This window comes from Argiope bruennichi, chromosome 2 (assembly GCF_947563725.1).
Source record: "Argiope bruennichi chromosome 2, qqArgBrue1.1, whole genome shotgun sequence".
NCBI classification, from domain to species: Eukaryota; Metazoa; Arthropoda; class Arachnida; order Araneae; family Araneidae; genus Argiope; species Argiope bruennichi.
Genome location: NC_079152.1, coordinates 56,453,476 through 56,476,098, shown reverse-complemented (window position 1 = coordinate 56,476,098; position 22,623 = coordinate 56,453,476). Strand labels below are relative to the sequence as shown.

At 24.9% G+C, this 22,623-nt stretch overlaps 1 protein-coding gene across 1 annotated transcript; it reads right to left on the bottom strand.

The window, feature by feature from the left end:
* Positions 1 to 3,802: 3,802 nt before the first annotated feature.
* LOC129956007 (putative phospholipase B-like 2) lies at positions 3,803 to 22,616 on the bottom strand. The gene is made up of 12 exons (XM_056068268.1): positions 22,490 to 22,616; positions 21,114 to 21,294; positions 20,235 to 20,481; positions 19,263 to 19,357; positions 17,775 to 17,989; positions 15,576 to 15,670; positions 11,367 to 11,524; positions 11,143 to 11,235; positions 9,675 to 9,746; positions 9,025 to 9,177; positions 5,249 to 5,408; positions 3,803 to 4,294 (listed from the first exon to the last, which is right to left on the bottom strand). Exons 1-12 carry the CDS (start codon positions 22,500 to 22,502, stop codon positions 4,124 to 4,126), a joined length of 1,653 nt encoding a protein of 550 aa, XP_055924243.1. The 5' UTR covers positions 22,503 to 22,616; the 3' UTR covers positions 3,803 to 4,123.
* Between the last annotated feature and the right edge of the window lie 7 nt (positions 22,617 to 22,623).

The following is a 22,623-nucleotide window of genomic DNA, read 5'->3' as shown; positions in this document are numbered from 1 at the left end:
AACAGCAAGCTTCATACGGGACACATCGCGAATACCTTTTGGTAATCCGCGGTAAAAACATTTTTCACTGGAAGCATCCTGAAAATAGGAATATTATGGGCAATTCCTATTTTCAAGACTTTTTCTTCTGCGGATTAGTCTACATGCCCTAAGCTGTTTCGCTTTTAAGATTAATCAGATTAACAATAAAAGAAGATTAATCATATTTATTCTGAGCTAGCCACTTTCGACGATCAGTTGGTTCGCCGAGAATATTAACAGTACTTATTTTGTAATGCCAATCAACTTTAATTCAGTTATAAAATTCAATTTTTATGAAGCAAAGTTCAATTTGTATGAAGTTACTACTAACCTAAAAATAAATTTGAAAATACAAAGAATATAAGACAAAGAAAATTTGAACATCCTTTTAATGCATAATATAATGCAAATGCACTGGTAAATTTAACAATAATACTTTATTGATGATTTATGCTCTTATATTGAACTGTTAAAAATGTATTAGGTAGAATGATTCCCTAAAATATATACATTTATATACTACCTTTTATATAGCTTTTTGCTGGGTAAAGTTTTAATATAACTAAAATTATATAATCAGACATTATTTAACTAATTATAAAGTTCGAACTTACAGTAATAATATAACAGTGAATAATAAATTAAATGCTCATGCTTCTATCCTAAAATTAAGCAAAATCACCATCTTATGAGATGGATTACTAAATCAACTAGAGAATATAAAATCAAAGAAATTATTTGGATAATTAATCCACATTTAAAGCATATTACTTACTTAATATTCTATATAAATTAATTTATGCTTATAATAAAATGAACAGGGATAAAAATTTAACATTCATAAATAACAAACTTTCTAAAGTTGAAATTTTGATTAAAAAATGTACATTTGAAATTAACACTAATTATTAGGGAATGAATGAATAGAATGATTCTTGCAATAATATTCTGTGGCTGATTAGAAATGAGGAATTTAAGCTAATTATAAAACGGATATATAAAATAAAATTTAATAAGAATAGATATTGTTACTCTTGAAGTACAGAAAATTCTTCTAAACATGCACAATTAAATATATTTATAACAGTAAAAGTTAGGGAAACCAATTACATACTTTATGTACACATAAGATACATTCCATGATCAATCTAAATAAGAAATAAAAATTAAGCGTACATTCACAAACAGTTTAGTTTGGTTTAGTTATATTAACCCGCTGTTTTAAAGCAACACTAGGGCTATTTCGGGACGGACCTCGTAATTTTGAACCAAAGGTCAGGTGACAAGGACGACACCTGAGCTGGTACTCTTCCCTCTCCAAACTTGTACACCACACCAGTGGGAGGAAATAATTCTCACATAGAGAAAAATATAAAATCCCTAGTACTTTTTTATAGCTCAAACACTTTCCCGATTAAATAAATATTCGATATATGATGATATTTGTCAACAGAGGATTTAACAAACAAAAATTCATAAAACAAAGTAATAGATAAAATTTTACTGAAATAATTAAAAGTATGTTGCAAACTATATTTGTAATTTTCTTAATACTAAGAAAACTGTCATATGACAATTAAATTATCGATGGAGAAATAAAATCAGAGGTGCAAAATTTTGCACTAATATTTTTAGACACTATTCAAATAAAAAAGAAATGCCAACAATTTTCAAAATTCTCAATTAATTCAAATTTTTAAGAAATCACTTAGATATATATATTCTTACCCACCAATATAAGCTTTTAGTTTCGTTCGCTTTTATTTTTAATCATAAATACCTCAACTTCAAAAGTTACTATCAACTTTCAATATGCAAAAGTAGGATTACTAGAATTTGGCAGGAAAAAGAAACAGTAATAATCTTTGCTGTACATGATCAGAGACTAGAAGTAGACATTGAATACATATATTGATCAGTTCATGTTTTTTGAAGTATCGTTTTCTGTTTAAAATACTTATCTTTATTAATATATTTTCATGATATATAAAATGCTTTTTTTATAACTGGAAATGATTTATTTTTACACTTCATATATAAAGTAACAAAAAGACTGTATAAACTTCCAGTTTGTGCTATATTCAAACATAACATTCAATTTTTAGAATTCACATTAAAAATAATATATTTTTTTTTTTAAAGAAAAAGCAGTTTTACTTTAGTGCATAAGTGGCAATTTAGCATTAAAACCTTTTTTTACTCTTTGACTTCTGTTATATATAGGTGTATTATCATTCTGCCAACGAAAGTCGAACATATTTCCCAAATGATTCAATTTCCTCAGTACACTTTTTATTTCACTATTTCCAATGTATTTAATAATAAAATTTTGTTTTATATCTTCCTTAATATTTCTTCCCAAATATCAAGAACACCGCAAAATTAAATTAAGAGAATCTGATCATTTTAGGTTCAGACAAGGAACATTTTCATGAGATTTTATACTAGAGCAATAAATTAGTGTTCATGCACACTATATCACAAATATAACAGAAAAATTATCTACATTAGATAGAATTTTTAAATCCTTTTAGGTACAGAATATACGGATAAAAACTAAATGTAAACTCATATTGGTTAAGATGATATGAAAAATATATCAATGAACTGAATTAGATAAGTTAATGTCTCATTACGGAAAAAAATGCGATTCATAACAATGAAAAATCTGTTTATGGATTATGATCTTTTGTTTACATAACAACTTAATGAAATATTTGCAAAAAACAATGCATGGCATATCAACAATTAGTTTACGTTGAGACTGAATGACAAACTTTATGTTTAAATGGATTATGCCAATTTATCAATTGCTTCCTGCATACAGAAAGAAATGCTAAATAGATTCAATTCATTTGCTACTCAGCCAAGCAAATGACTGATGATTAATAAAAAAAATTATACCTGTTAAAAAAAATCCCTAAATTCATTTTAGTTTAAGAGCATTTTAAATAGCTAATTAATTTTCAAATATTTGAAATAATAAATATCAAAATCAAAATAATTTATTAATGATATCAATACATTTTAATCCTTAACCTTATGCACTCATATGCCCATTCTACATCATTTCCACATTCTCCTTAGAAAATGATTAATATAAAAACGATATTTTCTATATAGAAGTCTTACGCAAAATTGTAAATTTTTTTGTAGGAATTAAATTAATTACTATATATTTCATTTTTCTAAACATTAAAATAAATTCTTACACCTACATGCATAATCTTATTGATTTCCTAATTGCAATGGGCTAAAAACTGCAATAGGCTAAAGATTAGGTGCAAATGAATATTAATACAAAAACACCAGAAATAATCAAGTGGCAAAACTTCCTTCAAAAACTATGAGAACTTATTAATTACTTGAAAAATATATTATCTATTAATTTCCATTTTATTTCTTTTGTTTTTACTAAACAAATTAAATAAAGCAAGTCAAACTAATGAAAAAAAATGTGTATAATAAATAATTCCATCATTAATGCATACATACTGAAATACAATATTCGTCAAGGAAAAATGGATATATAATAAACCAAAACCTATTCACTTGTAGTAAATAATTTATTTCTGCCTTATGGTTTCTAATAAGTATAACACAAATATTGATGTAGAATACATTATGTTAATTGAATGAGATCTTTTAAGGTGTCACATAACACAAAATATTATTATCTTTACTTCTAAGGGCTGTGAAGGGCTATTATATTTACTTCTAAGGGCTACAATATACCATTATCACAATTTTTATGCAGAAATAAATGAAACTAAAACAAGAGTAATCAAAAATAGTTTATTAAATTAAATATTTTACATACAATAAAGCATCATAAATATCTATTTCTTGCCTTCAAATCTTTAAAAAAATTCACAATGCATCGGCAAACAATCCTTAAGTATTTTAAATTATTGCTTCAAAATTTAGGAACAAAATATTTAATATTTTTATCCTAAAAATAGCTGCCATTACAAATATCACGCTCAATAAAGAAATCAAACATGTGTAATTATCTTTTTATCCACAGCATTGTTCAACAAAAATTCCAGCTTCTTGAAGCATTTGTTCAAACAGCCCTTCAAATCACAGAAGGGAAACATATTTACATCCATTTATGGATAATAGGTTTAAAATTCCATAAATCTGGGTGACCATAATGTTTCACTTTTTTATCAAAGTCAGATTTACTCCATTGAAAAGGAGGAAGATTGTCATAGGTAGGTCCACCAAAGGCAACAAATTCATAGTTTTTGAACAATTCAAAAGATGACAGCTGTTAAAAAAAAAAAAGAATACATTAATTTTTATTAGAATACAAGTGAAAAACAAAATAATGCAAGAATGATTTCAGTCATAATTTTTTTAAAGAAAAATTAATATGCATTTTTAAGAACAAAGAAAAGGTTTTGATTTATCCATTTTTATTTAGAATAAAATCATAAACTTAAGTAAGGAACTTTTATTTAAAAATACTTAATTATTTAAAATAAGTCACAAAGCAGAGCCCATAAGTTGTTAAAGAAATTAACATAAATGGGAATCAAACAACAGAAATTATTCTATCTATTAGAAAATAGAATTATAAAAAAATAATTATTCTGTTTTTTTTTTTTTTTTTTTTTGTGTGTGTGTGTTAGAGAGAGAGAGTTTTTAAATTTTCTTCAGATATAGCAACCTATAATACAAGTCCAGATAATTATTTAAAGAAATTTAAAGACATATTGTCATTTGAGCCATAACGTAAACTTATCCCATACAAAATAATAGCAAAAGTGAACAGCATCTCCGAAAATTTGTTACAGAAATTACAGAAGTTGGACTTTAAGAACTGTAAATTAATGCTACTACGAATTTATTTTAATTTATAATATATAAAATAATCCAACTCAACTCATAAAATATAATAAAGCAGCACTTCTACATAATTTTGAATAAAATCATTTTATAGCATTATTTGGGGGGGGGATGATTTATCGTTTGAAACACTGTACAATTTTTTTAACCAATGATTTAACTAATGAAGTTTTTTTTTTTCTCCCTCCATAATAAACAGTCCCAACTTAAATTTTAGTAAAAAAAGATTTTAAAAATAAACTATTAGAACGTATTTTAAAGGGGAAAAGGGGAGGAATAGGGAAAAGAAACAATAATGCAACATTTTTCAAAATAAACATACAACTAAATAGGTACAAACTATATTCACATTAAACTATGAAATGTTAAATACCTTCATATCTATAGCACCATGCTGTCTATGTCCTAATGCACCAAATGGATAAGTTCCATTTTCAGGATTGAGATCACATCTAGCAGCAATAGCATTTTCAGCACTATATGGTGGTGTACAATTACATCGAGACAAAGGGTCATTGGTGAAGTCATTATATCTATTATAAAATAAATTCAAATTCAATTTTTGCAAAATTTCTTTTATAGAAACATAATAATGACAGTTTTTAGGTAATTCTCAAAAGATGTAGGACTTTAAATAATATAAAGAAGCTTAAAAAGTGCTTCAATAAAAGCATCGAATTTTGATGCATCATCTAAAACAAATGTAGAAATATTTTACAACATAAACATAAAATTTAATTTAAATTTTTGTAAGTTATCTACTATAGAATTCTGAAGTTCTTTCCTAGCTTCTTTAAAAAATTTGTATTAATGTTTTAAGAGATTTAGTTTTAATGATAAGATTATCATTAATATCAAATATTTTCAATTTGGAAATAATAAAGCAAAACATATTTATACATTATTCACAAAAAAAAAAAAAAAAGTTTAACTTCTAATTTACAGGTGGTACAACTTGTGTATCAGATTTTTTTTTTTTTACCTTTTCTTACGGCTCAGTGCAACTGCTGTACCAGCAACGAGTTAGAATTTTGTTCCCCCCACTTGAACTTTTCAGCTGAACCCTAATTGCCTCGTAAAATCTCTTCCCTTTTGTGTCGCACTCCTTAGGGTCAGGAGATTTCGTTCAGCAGTTGTTATAATCATTGTTGGTGCTAGTAAGTCTTGTGAACCCTGCTTTGGTAGCATTTTTTTAAAAAATAACATTCCTAAGAGGTATGGAATGAGTTTGCATAATTTCATTTGTCAGAAATACTTGTTGTAAACTTTCATCTTTTCCCTTGTTTCTTAATTTTTTAACTTTATAAATTCCTTAATATTTTAACTTAATATAATTTTGTAACTTTATAATAATATATGGTTATAGTTGGGCCCATCTATTTGTCTAAATATTTGAACCAAGAATTTACTTGAAAGAATTTAATAAACAATTGAATAAGAATTACTTGAAGTTTCATTTCTGATGGAATGGTAATATGAAGGTAATCGGCACCCTAGACAAATTGTTACTTCTTCGCTCCCATTTGTCACAAATGATGCAGAAAAACTAAATGAAACCTTGGGGTTTTTTTTTTCACTCTGTCATTATATTTTACATTGAAAAGAGACAAAAAAATTTTGTTTTATCTTCATGCTTACCCCACCTCTCTTACAAGAGCCTTGGGCATATATACTTCCCAGTCACTAATGTATTAGTCTAACACAGTATTAAAACAACCTACATTTTTTTTCAGCTTTAAATTTTAATACTTGAACTGGATATATTCCTGCTAAAAATACATTTTGGTTTTGATTTTTAAGTAAGCTGTTGGTTTCACAATTATTTTTCATAATTTATGAAATTGATTGATTTAATAATTTATAATTAATCATTCATTAAAAGTTATAATTCTAATTTTAAAATATTGAAGGAGGTTGTTAAAATCTATCAAAAATAATAATTAGTAGTTTTTCTATATCAGAACAGAAATATTAAAATCTTTATATCTTCATTTCAATCCACTGAGAAGTTACTAGACACTAAAATTATTCCAGAAATATTTGCATTGAAATAAAATAAAGTAGCTGCATAAAAAAGTCAGGAAATCTAGATTTAATTTTAAGCATTTCTGAAAGATAATCTAAATCAGCTGATAGTAAAAATACTTGTATTTAATAACAAATGCTGATTATTTAGAATGCCAGATATATTGTTTTAAATTTTAAAAAAAAGTTTTTTGCTAACTACATTTCAGCTGCTAGTAAAAATACTTGTATTTAATAACGAATGCTGATTATTTAGAATGCCAGATATATTGTTTTAAATTTTAAAAAAAAGTTTTTTGCTAACTACTTTTTAGCGTAATATTATCGCAATGTAATCTTATGCATTAAATTCTAAGTAAACCATATCTAATCTTACTTTTTAAAAATTAATTGTCTTAAATCTGGTAATTACCTACGTATTAGTAAATTTTTTCGCAGAAAAATAATTTGTTATAATTCAGGTATTTATTGTCTGTAAAATTGAGCATAGTTGACACAAAAATACTACACTGCAATGAGTAGTTGAAATTCTCAGCAAAGAAAAAAAAAATCACTATAAATTGAAAGAATCGACAAAACAATAGGAAAACATTACTATATAGTAATTATATTAAAAACCTTTCGAACTATGTTAGGAATAAAAATTATATTCGATTTTTGTGAGCACAATATATTAATACTAAAACATTCAAATATATTTTAATCTACAAAACAGCAGATGATTGTTATCTGTGTATACACAAAGAAATGGGAATATTTTTAAAAAGGAAATATAAACAATTAGGATCTTTATGCATGATATATAAATCGTCACATTTTATCAAAATTGATAAGTTAGAAGATTAATAAAATAAAATTTGCAATGATGTGTTCAAGTTTAATAAGAATTAAATTTATAGCTACAGTAATGCTTGAGAAATTTATTTAATTACAAATATGATTGAAAAATTGAAAATATTTTTTTTAATGTGCTAAATAACAATACAGCAGTTATCTTATTTCAATTTATTTAATGTCATAATATTTAATTCAATACTTTCTCCTACAGAATTAGTAAACTAATGTTTCAGAAAAAAAAAAAATGCGATAAAGCTTTTTCTAGGGTTTAGATGTGGTAAAAGTGCAAAAAAAGCAACCTGGTTATGACGGAGAGAACAGATGACCAATTACCACTACTTGTGGTCGAAATCAGAAAGGTTATTTCCAACAATCGCCTTTAAAAGAAGGGGAAAGCATATTCTAGCTTTTCTCACTGAATGCCTGTATTCAAAGTAATTTTTTTTTTAATTTTAATGTTCCCGAAGCTTAAAGGTTAAACTTTTAGCTTTTCTAATCCTCATTATAATGATTTCATTACCTTTAGAAACATTGGTGCACATAATGCAAATACATTTATGCATACAAATTTTATTTCAAAAATTATATTATTATTAAAATACTTTATTATTATTGTGCTAATACAAAAATGCATTTGATTTTTTTAAAGGTTCTTATCTTCATAAAACTTTTAAAGGTGATTTAAGATAACTCATAAAGATAAGTATAGACTTCATTGCTATTAGATCTGTTGTAATGAGGATGCTTTTGGGATTATTTAATTCTATTCATTTTGCATTCAATTACAATTTGACATAAGCAGCATACTCTAATATGCATTTAATTTAAATAATTCATTTATTCATGCAATTAAGTATACATTTAAATTCCCTTTTATTTAATATGATAGAAACTTTTTGAGAAAATCATTATTCAAATACATTATTCAAAATGTTTTATTAAATAGTAATCATTTTAAAACTATCCAATCTTACTAATTTCATTTTAGAATATTCTCTATGGGTTTCAATATATTTATATAGATCTTATAAATACTAAGCAATTTCTCTATACTTATCTATTTATGATATACAAAATGTAATTTCTAATTTATAAATATAATCTGAATATAGGTAAGTGGAGAATAACCAAGCATAATGGCAAAAGGTTTATAGCAGCCATATACAATTTCTTACTATTCAAAACAAACTGGTGAGACAATTTATTGAATATCATCATATCACATACATAAAATCTTATTTTTTTTTAATTTGATTTTGATAAGAAAAATAAATTGCTGAAACAAACCTCATTAACTTGATCATGCCTGGAATATCTTGAACTTTGCCTTGATCACGCTTAAATATTAGAGCACGTGGAGTTCTTTCATATGTAAACCAATCACCAAATTTTTCTGCATTTATTTGTCCTCCACTCATATTGAAAATGTCTTTGAAGAATCTAATAATAAATTATGGTAAAATGGTGCAGAAATTCAAGATCTTTTCATTGAGGAAACAAAATTTCTTGCTTATTTAACTGCATATTCATTATAAATAATCCTTAAGAAATAAACCCTTATTATCATTTTAAAAAATCAGATAATTTGAAAATAACTTATTTCTAATTAGATGTAAATTATAAAAACTAAACAATGGTACATTTATGACTCAAAAATTAAACCATAATATTAAAATATCATATTCTATAGCTAATGAAACAATTTGTTAGTTTAAAAGAAATGGCCCAGGTTTTAAAAAAATTAATTAATAAAAAGAGTACTTCAAATATAAGAGATAAAAAAAATTGAGAGCATTGGAAGGAGAGAGAGAATGATAATAGCTTGCCCACAAGAAAGATGGGGTTAAACATCAGCAAATATTTCTATACATATATAAGCTGTTTTCATTCAACAACATCACTATAAAAGCAAACAATATTAATAGAAAGTAACTTACGCAGTGTTATATGATGGCCAATAGCTTTGTTTTCTCAAAACATCAGTGACATCTTCACTGTGTAAATAACCACTGAATAAAAGGATTTCATATAAATCATTTTGATATATACTAATATAAGAAGCAATCATACTTTAACACAATAAAATAAAATTGTTTATATTTATAAGTTAACAACATACCTTTATTTGAAACTTGCAATGGTTATATACAATAATGCACATATATAATAATAAACAGAATTCAGAAACCATAATTGTTCCAATGCAATAATCATTTAAAATGAAGTTAAATTTTCAACAATACTATAAAAAGTAGGTGTGCAGTTGTGATAAATTAAAATTAACTTTAAAAAATTACCAAAATATTTATATACATGGAAAAACTGGTTTATTTCAGCATAAGTTTTATATTAAGTAATTGGAAAATATGTGATTTTATTTCAACAATATACTTTAAAAAATTTTATAACTTTAAAATAAATCATAATAAAATTATTCTAATAATCACTTTAATTACCAAAATTAAATAAATAAAACCTGATATTTATCCTAATAACAAAAAGTTCTATTTTATTCCAAGTCCTCAAATCATTGTATAATATTCAACCAATCAGTCACTAACTTTGTTATATTAAAAAGTTTCTTCTTCTTTTTTTTCAATAATTCATGCCTAGTATTATTTAGTAAAATTAAACAAATGAACTACTATTTTTATTATATTTCATTGCTTCTTTATATTAAGATAAATATTTAGTGAATGCTTAATAAAATCTAAAGATATTTTGAAACCTACTATGCTTACTATGCAAAATACACATTTTGAACTAACATTCCATATTTTTAATTAAATAACTTGCTACCCTTTGCTTTCAATTAAAAAATTATTTTTTAAGAGGCCATATGAAAATAATACTCTAAACTATACAATAATAAATCTTTCATCCATCTAAATGAAATAAATCAATTTTTTTCCATCAGAAAATAAAGCAGTTCAATTATTTAAATCCATCACAATTTTCATACTCTGATTTAGTTAGTTTTAAGATTCTTTAAAAGAAACAAATAAATATTTACAAATTTTGAAAGTGATAAAACTGTTATTGGAAGATACAACAAAATCAATCTGCAAACTTCATCTAACTTCTAATATTTTAATAACAACATTTAATTTTATTATTACTAATTCTATATTTATTAAATAAACACCATAAATTGATAGCAATTATCTTTTTATTATTTGTGAACCTTTATAAAGAGAAAACAAAGCATACCAATAAAAAGTCAAAAAATTTATAAATGGCCAAACTTTAAAAACCCTATATTATTTATATTATATATATATATATATATATATATATATATATATATATATATATATATATATATATGGATTTGTTTATACTATGTATTAGAAGCTGTATATTAGAAAAAAAGAGCATAAACTCAATAGCATAAAATTAGCTTACGGTAACTGTTCAATAACCCAAAGCAATCCATCTTCTAAAGGTTTACCTGGCTGAAATCTATTGAGATCCAATATCATCCACTGATTATTATAGCTAAAAAAATTTATATACACATAAATTACAAATGAATATATAGTTCATATAAAAATATAACAAAAGGAGTCCAGGGATGATTTTGGTCACTCTAAATTATTTTTTTAAATTTACATAAAGGTAACACTTACGTCCCACTGTTTAAGATACTAAACAGTGTAACCCATTGTTTCCCATTTTTGGCTAATCTATTTGCAATAATGCTTCTTTGCCATTCCAAGATTGTTTCAGGAGTTACGTACTGCCACAAACTTGCATTTCCATTTCCAATTGTAGTTTCCATTGCACCCTAAATAAAATAGAATTGTTAAAACAATTAACAAATCTTCATTAAATTTGCAATAATAAAGGGAATATTTTATGGCTAATACTTTTTTCATCATGTCTGCTTGGAAATGAGAGTTTGCTGTCATGAACCACTGTAATATATGAGCTGTATATATATAATATATATAATTCTTTACTTACTTACTTTCCACTGTATATATATAATTCTTTTTTTTTAATCATATATGAGCTTGATCCACTAAAAACAAGAAAATGATTTAATGGTATTCTGAAATAAATTTTTGTTTAATAATGATCTTTTTTTTTTTAATAAGAAGAAACCAGCTCACAAAAATGAATATCTCATGCACCTTTGTACATTAGATAAATATGACGTACAAATTACCAATACCCAATTACAATTTGCAACATTGAACATGTAAATTTCATATGTCTTAAAATAACTAATTTTAAAAGAAGGGGGTGATAAAATTATTTTAAAAATAAAATTTTTGTTTTTGTCACTATTTAGATGCTGATTATTAGAAAAATAATTAAAAGCCACCATATATATAGTTTTATCACAAATCAAATGTGTAACAATTTTGTATATTTAAAAGCAATGTAATATTATTTGTATGGACAGTTTAAACATATTTATAGATTTCAACCTGTTTTATTTAGTTTTTTACTGAAGAAAGAATAAGCTCTTTCTCTCTACAAACTTCCTCTTTTTCATCATTTTTTCCTCCCTATTCTTCTATCAGTCTCTTTCTCATTCCATTCAAATAAGTGCTATGAAAATCTTGATTTGGTAATAAAAATTCATATGCAAATTAGCACTTTATAGTGGTTTGAAGTTGTGAATCTAGTATAACGTTTCCATAGAGTGAGTGCATGAATTTAACATATTTCCTTTGCAAATTAAATAGCTAAGAAAAGACCATTCTATAAAGAAAAATTTGTTAAGAATGACAATATTAATATCCCGAGAAAAAAAAATCAAAGAAATGTTTGATTAATATTTTTTAAAAAAAGTCTTTATTTCTACTGCTGTATAAAATAATTTTTAAGGTTTTACCAAAAGAAAAAAAAAAATTTCAAATATTTTTATTAACAGATCCTGAGTTTACCTGAGGCTTGACAAAAGGAAGGAGCATTTGTTGGACCCGAAATCAGAAAATTGATTAGAAAGGAAATTTTAATTCAGAATAGAAAGAAACAAGAGAAAAGACTGAACATATCACCCTTAATATTAAAAGCAGAAGAGCGGAATTTCTGTTTTGTCTGAAATATAAATAAGTCAAAAATATTTTACTAAACATGACTAAGAGAACTGGAAAACTGTATACATATTCAGATTTCATTATTTTTTCAACAGTCCAATCTGTTAATTCAAATAATATGAAACATAATTATTAATGTTTTTAAAAGCACTTTTCCAATTGGAATTATACGCCTATCTTTAATGGTTTCAAAATTAGCTACTGGGGCATGGATAGAGAGGACACCTTCTGTAACTACAGATATATAAATTTACTTCAGACAGCATCTTACATGTATATAGAAAGTCAACTTTTCTTTTAAAAATTAAAATTCAATTGCATACCTAAAATATCAAAATTAATTTGTATAGCAATAAAAAAACTTTAAATGAATTTCTATTTTGAACTATGATGAATTCTAATTATTATACGAGATGAAATGCTTATATTTGGATTTAAAACCTTTTTCCAATATTGAAATTTCTGGAATTCAATGCTCTTGAAAAGATATTTAGGGGCACATTTCTGGCAAACTTGGAAAAGTTTCATAAGGAAAAATCTATGAATGACTGAATTTATAATATTCATAACAGTAAATATAACAAGATTGTCACTCAAATCTGAAAAAAAAAATTCCCTGTGTATATATTAAAGATATGGAGAAATGCATAAATAACACTCATGTGCTAATTATAATGCAATATGATTTTAAGGAGTGGAAAAAAGCAAGGAAAGTAAGTAACAATTTGACATTATTCGAAATAAAGTATATTAAAAGAAGGTTTATATTTACATACAAAAAAAAAATCTCTTTATTTATTATCTAGAATTTAGAAGAAAAAATTTATATATTAAGGGGGGGGGATACAACATCTCTCATACCCTTTAACTGTAAACTGTACAAAATTAAGGACTCGGATGAAATAAAATGCAAAACATTTTTGATATCATGATTTAAATCATTTAAAGATTATTTAACAAAAAAAAAAAAAAAAAAAAAAAAACTTTACTAAGCAAGATTACTTTTTTTTTAATTCATTTTTGCAAATTCATGTATTTGTACAACAATTTCTGTAAATTTTTCCGTCATCAGTTCCCTGGAGCTAATCCTTAACTTTAAAAAAAAAAAAAAAAAAAAAAAAAAAAAAACATTTTTATATGGCTTAACATACATTTTTTTTAGAAATTTCACTTTCAGAGAACATATGTGAACATATTTCTGATATATCAATGAATGCATTAAAGAACAAAAGTGACACTTCAAATTTTAATCCCCATAAGAAGTCAACTTTAAATTATTGCTCTTGAACTTAAAAAGTTCAAAATCGGCATTAATTTTCAGACATTAAATTTGGCGTTTTTGGATTTAACATGGTATCTAAAAAGAATTCAGGAATAGATGACAACTTCAATTTGAATGATGATTCTTTTGAACTCGCAGGCAGTCTTATAGGTTTTCCTCTTTTGGCATGACCAGTAAGTACATGTTTTCACTTATTATTTAAGTTTATTACAAAGCAAATAGTACACAATAAATGGATTTAGTGGAACTCCTCGAATTAACTCAGCAAAATAAGGATTGATATTTTTTTATACATCTATTTTGTAATTAAATACAGATTGTGAGCAGCTCATTGTTTTTAAAAATACTCTAATCTCCTTTTAATAAGCTAACAGTTTCTCAGATAATAAACAAATGATGGTAAACAAATTCAATAAACTCAATTATGGTAGATTAAACAGGAGATTGAATGTTCCCGCAACAGAAATGTATTCTATTCTTTCACAAAGTTACAGAAGTCTTGTGCTTGCTCATTCACTGTAATTCAGGAATCTCGGGGAAAAAGAACAACAGTCTTGCAAATTGAAACTGGTCTGATCTATACAGAAAAAAAACGGGAGAGAGTATAAAAGGAATGAGTTTCTTTATTGCACAATTGTAAATTGTTCCATTTTTGGAGCTATGGAAGCTTATTCTTGCAATCCTAAGAAATCAGCCTTTTTTAGATCCGAAATAAATAACAAAAGATTTCCTTGTTTTTATGAAAATTTTGAAATGTCCCTGTATTTTCGCAGTTTTTTTCTGTCGATTTTTAAATTCCCTGTGTTAAGGTTTTTCAGTTTCTAACAGTGACGTGGCAATCCTGATATAATCATATTGAATGTTGGCTATATTATGTAATTTTGTGATACATCCAACAAAAAATGCTAATGATATAAAAAAATAAAATTGATATAAATGACAGAATTATGCTTTTTCGATATTAATGAGAGTTCATACTACTCAATCTCTTAAGCAAAAATAAATGTTTAAGATAATCATATTTTGTAATAGAAGCAGTATACAAGGAAATGTATCCAGTGACAACTATTGATAGATAGAATATTTTCCTAGATAAATATGTAAAAAATTACAAAAAATAAGACAACCTGTTATTTTTTACAAAAACTAGAAAACTATAAATTTCCTTTATAAAACAACAGGGATTTTTTTTAAGTTAAAGTAATATAATTTCTTGTTATACAATGAAAAAACATAAAAATATTCCACTAATAAACATTATTTTATATAAATAATAATAATATATATACAAATAGTGGTATATAATTTCAAGTTATATGATGTTTCTAAATTTAATTTGGGTGAAGAAGAGAGTGGATCTTTTAATGGTTTATTTACAAGCAAGATGCAAAATAGTTGTAGCTTAAAATTAAAAAGAAAATCAACCTGAAATAAAATATTGTTATTATTAGAAATATCTGATCTATAAATAAATAAATGAATAAAAAAAATTAACAAATACTTACAAGACCCGAAGAAATAATGTAGAAATCATCCATGGAAAATAATAAACCAGGATATGATGAAAATGAATATGTATGACCAGGCACAATAGGAGAACCTGTTAATTAAAAGGAATGAAATTATCATAGAATTTTCCCTTTCAGTAGCAAATTCATAAATTTAATGAAATACAAAGCAGTATTATTAATAATTTAATCTTATAATGCTTTTATATTTCTATAAAATGTAAATTAAAAACAAAACAAAGCATACAGTAATATATTTTGTTTTGTGTTAAAAGCACTCTATAATTTAATATTTTGCTTATTAATATCCGATATATACCTAAGGCAATCAGAAAATTGTACATTTCAATAAATTTGAAAAAGAAAAATGTACATAATTTCTGCAATAATAGATAACATCAAGTATTATATAACTATAAAAAATAATTTTTAAGAATTCTTATAACAGCAAGATGTGTGTAAAATCCTTCACAAAATGAATAATAAACAAATTGCCATATTCTAATAACAAACTATCATGGAATTTCTATTGCAAATGCTAGTTCAACATAGTGAATTTAAGATATAATAATCTCAACCAACTACTATGTCACTAAAGTATTTTCAAATGGCTGTAAAAGTTTTCAAAAGCAAGAAACTGTGATAAAATAAACAAAAATGCCCATTTTTATAAAGTTTAGTTTCCAGTTTTTCCATTACAGTTTTTCTTATCTCAATCACATTTCTTACATTATGTCCATTTGACAGAATCAAAATTTTAAAAAAATTCATATTATTGCTTTTTTTTTTTTTTTTTTTGCTGAAAAAAAATTAATAAAGGATGCCAAAACTTTTTTTTTACTTTAGACTTTTTGTAAAAGGAAAGCAAATTTTCTTCTATTTTAATATAAAAATACACTTAATCAAAATCATGCACATTAGTCATATTACATATTTTGAAATACACAACTGCAAACATTTTTACTAATACTATAGTATTCGGGCCAGTGATACTTTTAACAAAAATGGATCAATGTTGTAATTAGTAAAACAGGAGCAGAATTATTTAGATTGGTGACTTTGCCTTTTCAGCTGCTATTCTATATGAGAAACTATTGCAAAAATAAAAAAATTTGTTGAATAGACCTTTTTTTTTTTTTTTTTTGTCTCCCTCTAAAAGCTGCATTAGCTCTAATGTTGCCATCTTTTCCCAGATATACTTCAATTATTCTTGAAATTGGATATAAGATCCTTCATTTCCTTCATTTTTGATGAGAGCAACATCATCAACTTTCATACCAAACTGTATTCTGATTTTGGATGGGTGTGGTGTGCAATGGGCAAAAATATATGCTTTTGAATCTCTTGTAAATTAACCATTATTAGTCTCATAATCTTTTATTGAGTTTTATTTTATTGAGATGATTCATACTCCAACTTTTATATTTTCATATAAAAACATTGCTGATACCAATGATCAGAGATTTACTTGAATCCTCTAATATATATATATATAAACCGTCTAGAATTGATTGCTGTTTCATAAGTGTATAATACACTCATAAGTTCTTAACTTTTCACAAATTACTATCCCAAAACTCTATATAAAAGATTTTAATCAATTAGACTATTCTTTCCCAGTAACCTCCCAATCATAGAGCAGAAGGAGAGTTAAAATAATATTCAGTTCCTGAAAGGGAAGCTTCAATTACAAATGCTTTTTACTCATTACATCTGAAGAAATTATTTGCTCAAATGAAATTGCTGTTGTGTTCTTGCCTGTCCTGCTGTTTGCACTGTCCTGTTCTAGCAATAAATCTACTGAGCCAAAGAAAAAAAAAACTTGTGTTGAAAGAGATATAATCAATTCTAAGTGTATAGCTCTTATACAGCACAAAAAAGAATAATAAGAAAAAAGAAATTTTCTTCAGATCTTAAAATAAATGGTATAACTAAATCCGCTTCCATTACTTGAAACACTGAAACATCACAAATTCTATCGTAAAATAGTATAGTACGAGAGTATTCTATTTCCTAAGTTTCAAATCATTTGCATTAAAGTAGTGTGGGAGCACTTTCCTTAATGCCTTTCTTCCTTGGAAGTAATCAAAATATTTTTCTGAGCTTTGACATCACTTAAGTAATATAATTATGCAACTTCTTACGAATACACAGAATTTATACATTTATAATTATAGAATATTCAAATAAGCTTACCAGCACCCATAGAAGTATGAAACTGAAGACTGTACTTTTTTAAAATTCTCAACATCGTATTATAAGTAGACCATGCATCCTGTGCAAAATAAATATCTTTGTTGTTTGGAAGAACTTTCACTAAAGCAGAACAGGAGCCACTACCAAATGCTTTCTGTACCTTTTTGTTTAAAACTGTTTCCAAATCTTCTAAATCACCCTGAATATTTAACAATCTAAAAAAAAAAATGAAGCACAAGTTTCATTTGTCAAAATTTGCAATACATCAAAATAACAATAACTGTATAAAAAATATAATCTGAAAATAGTTACACATTAATTTGATGATTTTCAAAATTAAAATGATAACTATCTACACTCAACAATATCCAAATTCAAAAGAGAAAGAAATATATCATAAGTGGTTTTACTTATTTGTAATGAATGAGTTGATGCACAAAAAGAAAAGGGGGGGGGGGGAATGCTGACTACAAAAATTTACAAGTACAATATATTATATATACAGTAAAATAACGTTTATTTGATGATAAACATAGCTATGACTTTGTGTATATTTTAAAAATTGTTTGATGTATTAAGGATAGTAAAGCAAGTAAAAAATTAATTCTTTGAAAAAGCACATGTAATAAATTATCTTAAATATAGATGCAATAGTTAAATTTTAATCATTCATGTATTTGTATAGTGGCTTTTCAGTCTTTTTTTTTTTTTTCCCATGCATACATTCATCTTTTTTTTTTTTTCAAATTTGGGCATAAAAATACATCTTATTTGAAAAACTTATAAATCTTACAATACTATAAATTAATATGTTTGTAAATATTCTTTTATCCTTTTTTGTAAGGTTATGTTTGTGAAGGATACCACAGATATGCAATTTAAAATAAAATTTAAAACAAAGGTGCAAATTACATTAAGTTTTTTAATTCAATATTAACTGTCGATATTTTTAGAGACATGGCAATAAAAAGATGGCCAAAATACTGAATCAGCTCATTTAAAGTATACCTTTTGCATATAAGTTGCTATTTAAAAAAGAAACAGAAATGTAAACTTGAATTAATATCTTTTTTCAACAATAAAAATTCCAATGAATGAAAAATCATCTAAAGATAGAACTTCAGTCTTATACAAAAAATAAAATAAGACTGAAAACAAATAAAAGACAATAAAAAAAGAAAGAAATCAGAAAAGTAAATATTGTTATTGTTACATAAAATGTCAAAAACCACACACAGCAAAATATAAAACATTTTGATGAAAACAGTCAGAATCACTGATGACATAGAGCATTTCATAACAACATCTATCATATAAGCATCATGAAAGCAAATGCAGCTAAATTATAAAAGTGTTTTACATTAATAAAATACTTTTAACTTGATAGTTAATATACATTATTTTGATAAAATAAAGACAATGTCAAATGTAAAATTGATGATTTAGGCAAAAAGTGGAACAAAGGAACACTAAAAACAATTAACTCACAATAAGCCCATGGCATCTACATTAGTTGATGGTCCGCTTGTTCTATTGAAAAATCCATCCTCAAGTCCATGTAGTTGTTCAAGGGTAAGAGCCACCTGTGAAAGTAAGACGAGAGAAAAAAAATTTTACAATTTAACAACTTTAAAATAAATATTTAAATTTCATTCATTATAAAAGTAATATTTTATGAAGAGAATTCTATTTTTAGCAAAGTTGAATATGCATATTATTTACTAAATAAAAAGTAAGAATTCACATTTCATTTTTGCATATGAAAGAAATAGTATTCTTGCATTTTTAAGGGTATTTTACAAGTTGTAAAAAACATATGGTGTGCTGTAAACTAAAGGATAATTTTTTAACTAAAATTTTTGATTTGGATTTTAACATACATTAAATAACTAAATTTAACTATTTAAATAAAAAAAATTCCAAATGGCCATTACTGCTATATTAGTATATAATTTATAATAATAGTTATAACATAAGTTATAATAAATTATATTTCATCCCACTAAAAAATTTTAAGATATTAAATAAAAAATGTAAAAGTCTCACTCATTGAATCGCCATCCTCAATAAGTATTATCTTTTCAAGATTTACACAGTTATATAATTATACAATTTAGAGAACTTTCATCATTCCAGTAATTAATTAGCATTGTTTTAATGAAAAATATTTCTACAATAAGTAATATTTTATATTGAATAACTTTCACAAACTATATTAATCAATGAAGGTAAACATTATGTAAAAGAATTAAGATAACAGATTATTAAAAATTTCTAAGATACCTTAATTTGGCATATTTTAAATAAAATATCAAAATTCCTATGAACAATACAAAAGCATAAATATTATAGATTCAAACAAATAATTGATCAACAATTTTAATTTTAAACTATCAAATTTAATTCTATTGTCATATTTTCATAAACTGCCAAAAATAATGCATTATTAATTGAACTTACATGATGCCAATATATATCATATTGTCTTTTGAACTGAACATTTTTGTTAATAAAATCTAAATTTTGTTGAAGAAACTCTTGCAAACGCTGGCAGTATTCTTCTTCATTCACACAATAGTCAGCTATAACATTGGACCAATGTTTTCTTAATAAATCTGCTGTTAGATATCCTTCAAGAAGACCAGCTGCATAAGCTTGAATTGGGTCTGGAAATAATTTATTACTCTTGACTTCTAAATAAGACCACCTAAATTAAAAAAAAAAAAAAAAAAAAAGGAAAAGGGAAAATTTTTAATTCTGACTTTATAAAAAACTAAAGGAGTGAAATAAAAATTTAAAACCTTCAAAATACAAAAAAAGAGAAGTTTTTATGATTCAATATAACAATAAAAATACTGTTTCTTTCACCTTAAAATAGTATAAATTTATTCCTTTGGTTTTTTTTCAATAGCTATGTGGTGCTCATTGTCATGACTAAATACATCATGTGACAATTGATAAAAAAATGCATAAATTATTTAGTTTAGGATCCTGACTTATAACATGCAAAGAATGTAAGCAGGAATTAAACTATTAATAATTCTAGTAAAAAAGAATACTCTATTCTTTGAAATCACTTATAAAATGGATGAGACAAAGTAGAATCATACTAAATGAATAACAAACAGATAAATTTATAGGAAATGATTTGGATAAGCAATTAAACAATAGGTATGCTAGACAACTCAACTGCAATTTCTTTCTCTTGTGGAAATTAAACTGTAACTTAGGTTTAGTATAAAGTATAATTCAGAATAAGTTAAGCATAAATAATTATTAAAAAATGAAATGGTTAAAATATTTTATATTGTCTTGAAAATGAAAACAAAATTAACTCGCCCTGTTTTAAAAATTTCATCATTAAAATTTCCATAAGCAACAGAGTTATCTGCTATGAAGTCATGCAAAACAAACTGTTCGGTTTGCTGGTCATAAGTAACAGAGGCATTTCTTATTGTACTGCATGTTACAGTTGACACTACAGCACCAAGCAAAATCCATGCCACAGTCATCTTCATGGCTGAAAAAAAAATATATTTCTCTTAATGTAACAGATATTAAGATTGAATTAGAAAGACATTCAATAGGTAAAAGATTTCCTAAACTAAGTAAAGATTCTATCATAATTACACTGCCAATCATCTACTGATTTTGAAATAAATGCAATTTAAATTTCATGATAAGATAATACTATAAACCAAAATAATCTTTCACAATCCAATGATAGAAGTTATTATCTGACTGCAAGAGAATGTAATTTTTAGCATTATCCAATAATTGTTCTAAAGATACTTAAAATTCTATTTTTTTAAATTCAAATTAGTATATATTATAGGAGAAAAAATTTATTAAAAATTAATTGCACATGAAATAAGTTTGTAAAATTTTTAAAAATCCATTAAATACATATAACCTAACTTTTTCTTATGAATCTTTATTTTAAACTGATACAAAATGCTATATTAATTTTCAGCAAATGCATCCTATAAAGATTCATCTAAGCCCTCCTTTCTCTTCTTGACTTACTTCTTGTATAGGATATGAAGTATGCAGTTTCACTTCTTTAATAGTTAACAAAGGTATAAATTTTAATATGAAAATTAATAAGTTTAATAATAATAGTGAATCTGGGAAAGAATAAAACTGAAATTGTGATTACAATTTTTCAAATAAGCTTAAATGTATCTTTGGAATATCTTCACAGTTACAAAAAAAAGCAAATCCTCAAATAACTTAATCAAATAGAAAATTGGCAAACATTATTAGTCTTCATGAGCTACAATTAACAATTAGAATTATTCAATTAAAAAAGATGCAAAAAAAGATTTTGGTATACTAATAAGATCACGCAAATAATAATGGAACAGAAATTCATCTTACACTAAAACAGCACTTAAAATAATAGCATCTGATTAATAAATATGCATCCCTTTATTTAAGTCCGTTTCATTAAATCAAACTTATTGAGCATATTAAATTATTTATCTTTAATTAGGTATGGATTATATTTAAAAATTATCTTATTAATGGAATAAACTTATTAGGCATCATTTAAATTCCCTGATTCAGCATTTTGAGACAAAATAAGAAAAATTATTTTGTTTATAAAAATTTCATTTAAGTTTATTAATTAATTTGTCTGACTTTATCAGAATTGGATTACACGATATTCACTTAAAACAAAAAAAAATTTTTTTTGATTATCTGCTACTTACTTTTAAAGGGCATAGATTTCCGGATGAACTGATTAATAAAATATACTATACACAAAAATATAACATACAAAAATCAGATTTTAAGCATGTGACAGATAAAAAAAAAAAAAGATTACAGTGTAGATACGATGAAC

Coding starts and splice junctions, on each gene's coding strand:
- LOC129956007 (XM_056068268.1), bottom strand. Junction 9,747..11,142: donor TGGGTTATTGAACAGTTACC/GTAAGCTAATTT, acceptor CCTTTTATTCAG/TGGTTATTTACACAGTGAAG. Junction 4,295..5,248: donor ATGGTGCTATAGATATGAAG/GTATTTAACATT, acceptor TTTTTTTAACAG/CTGTCATCTTTTGAATTGTT.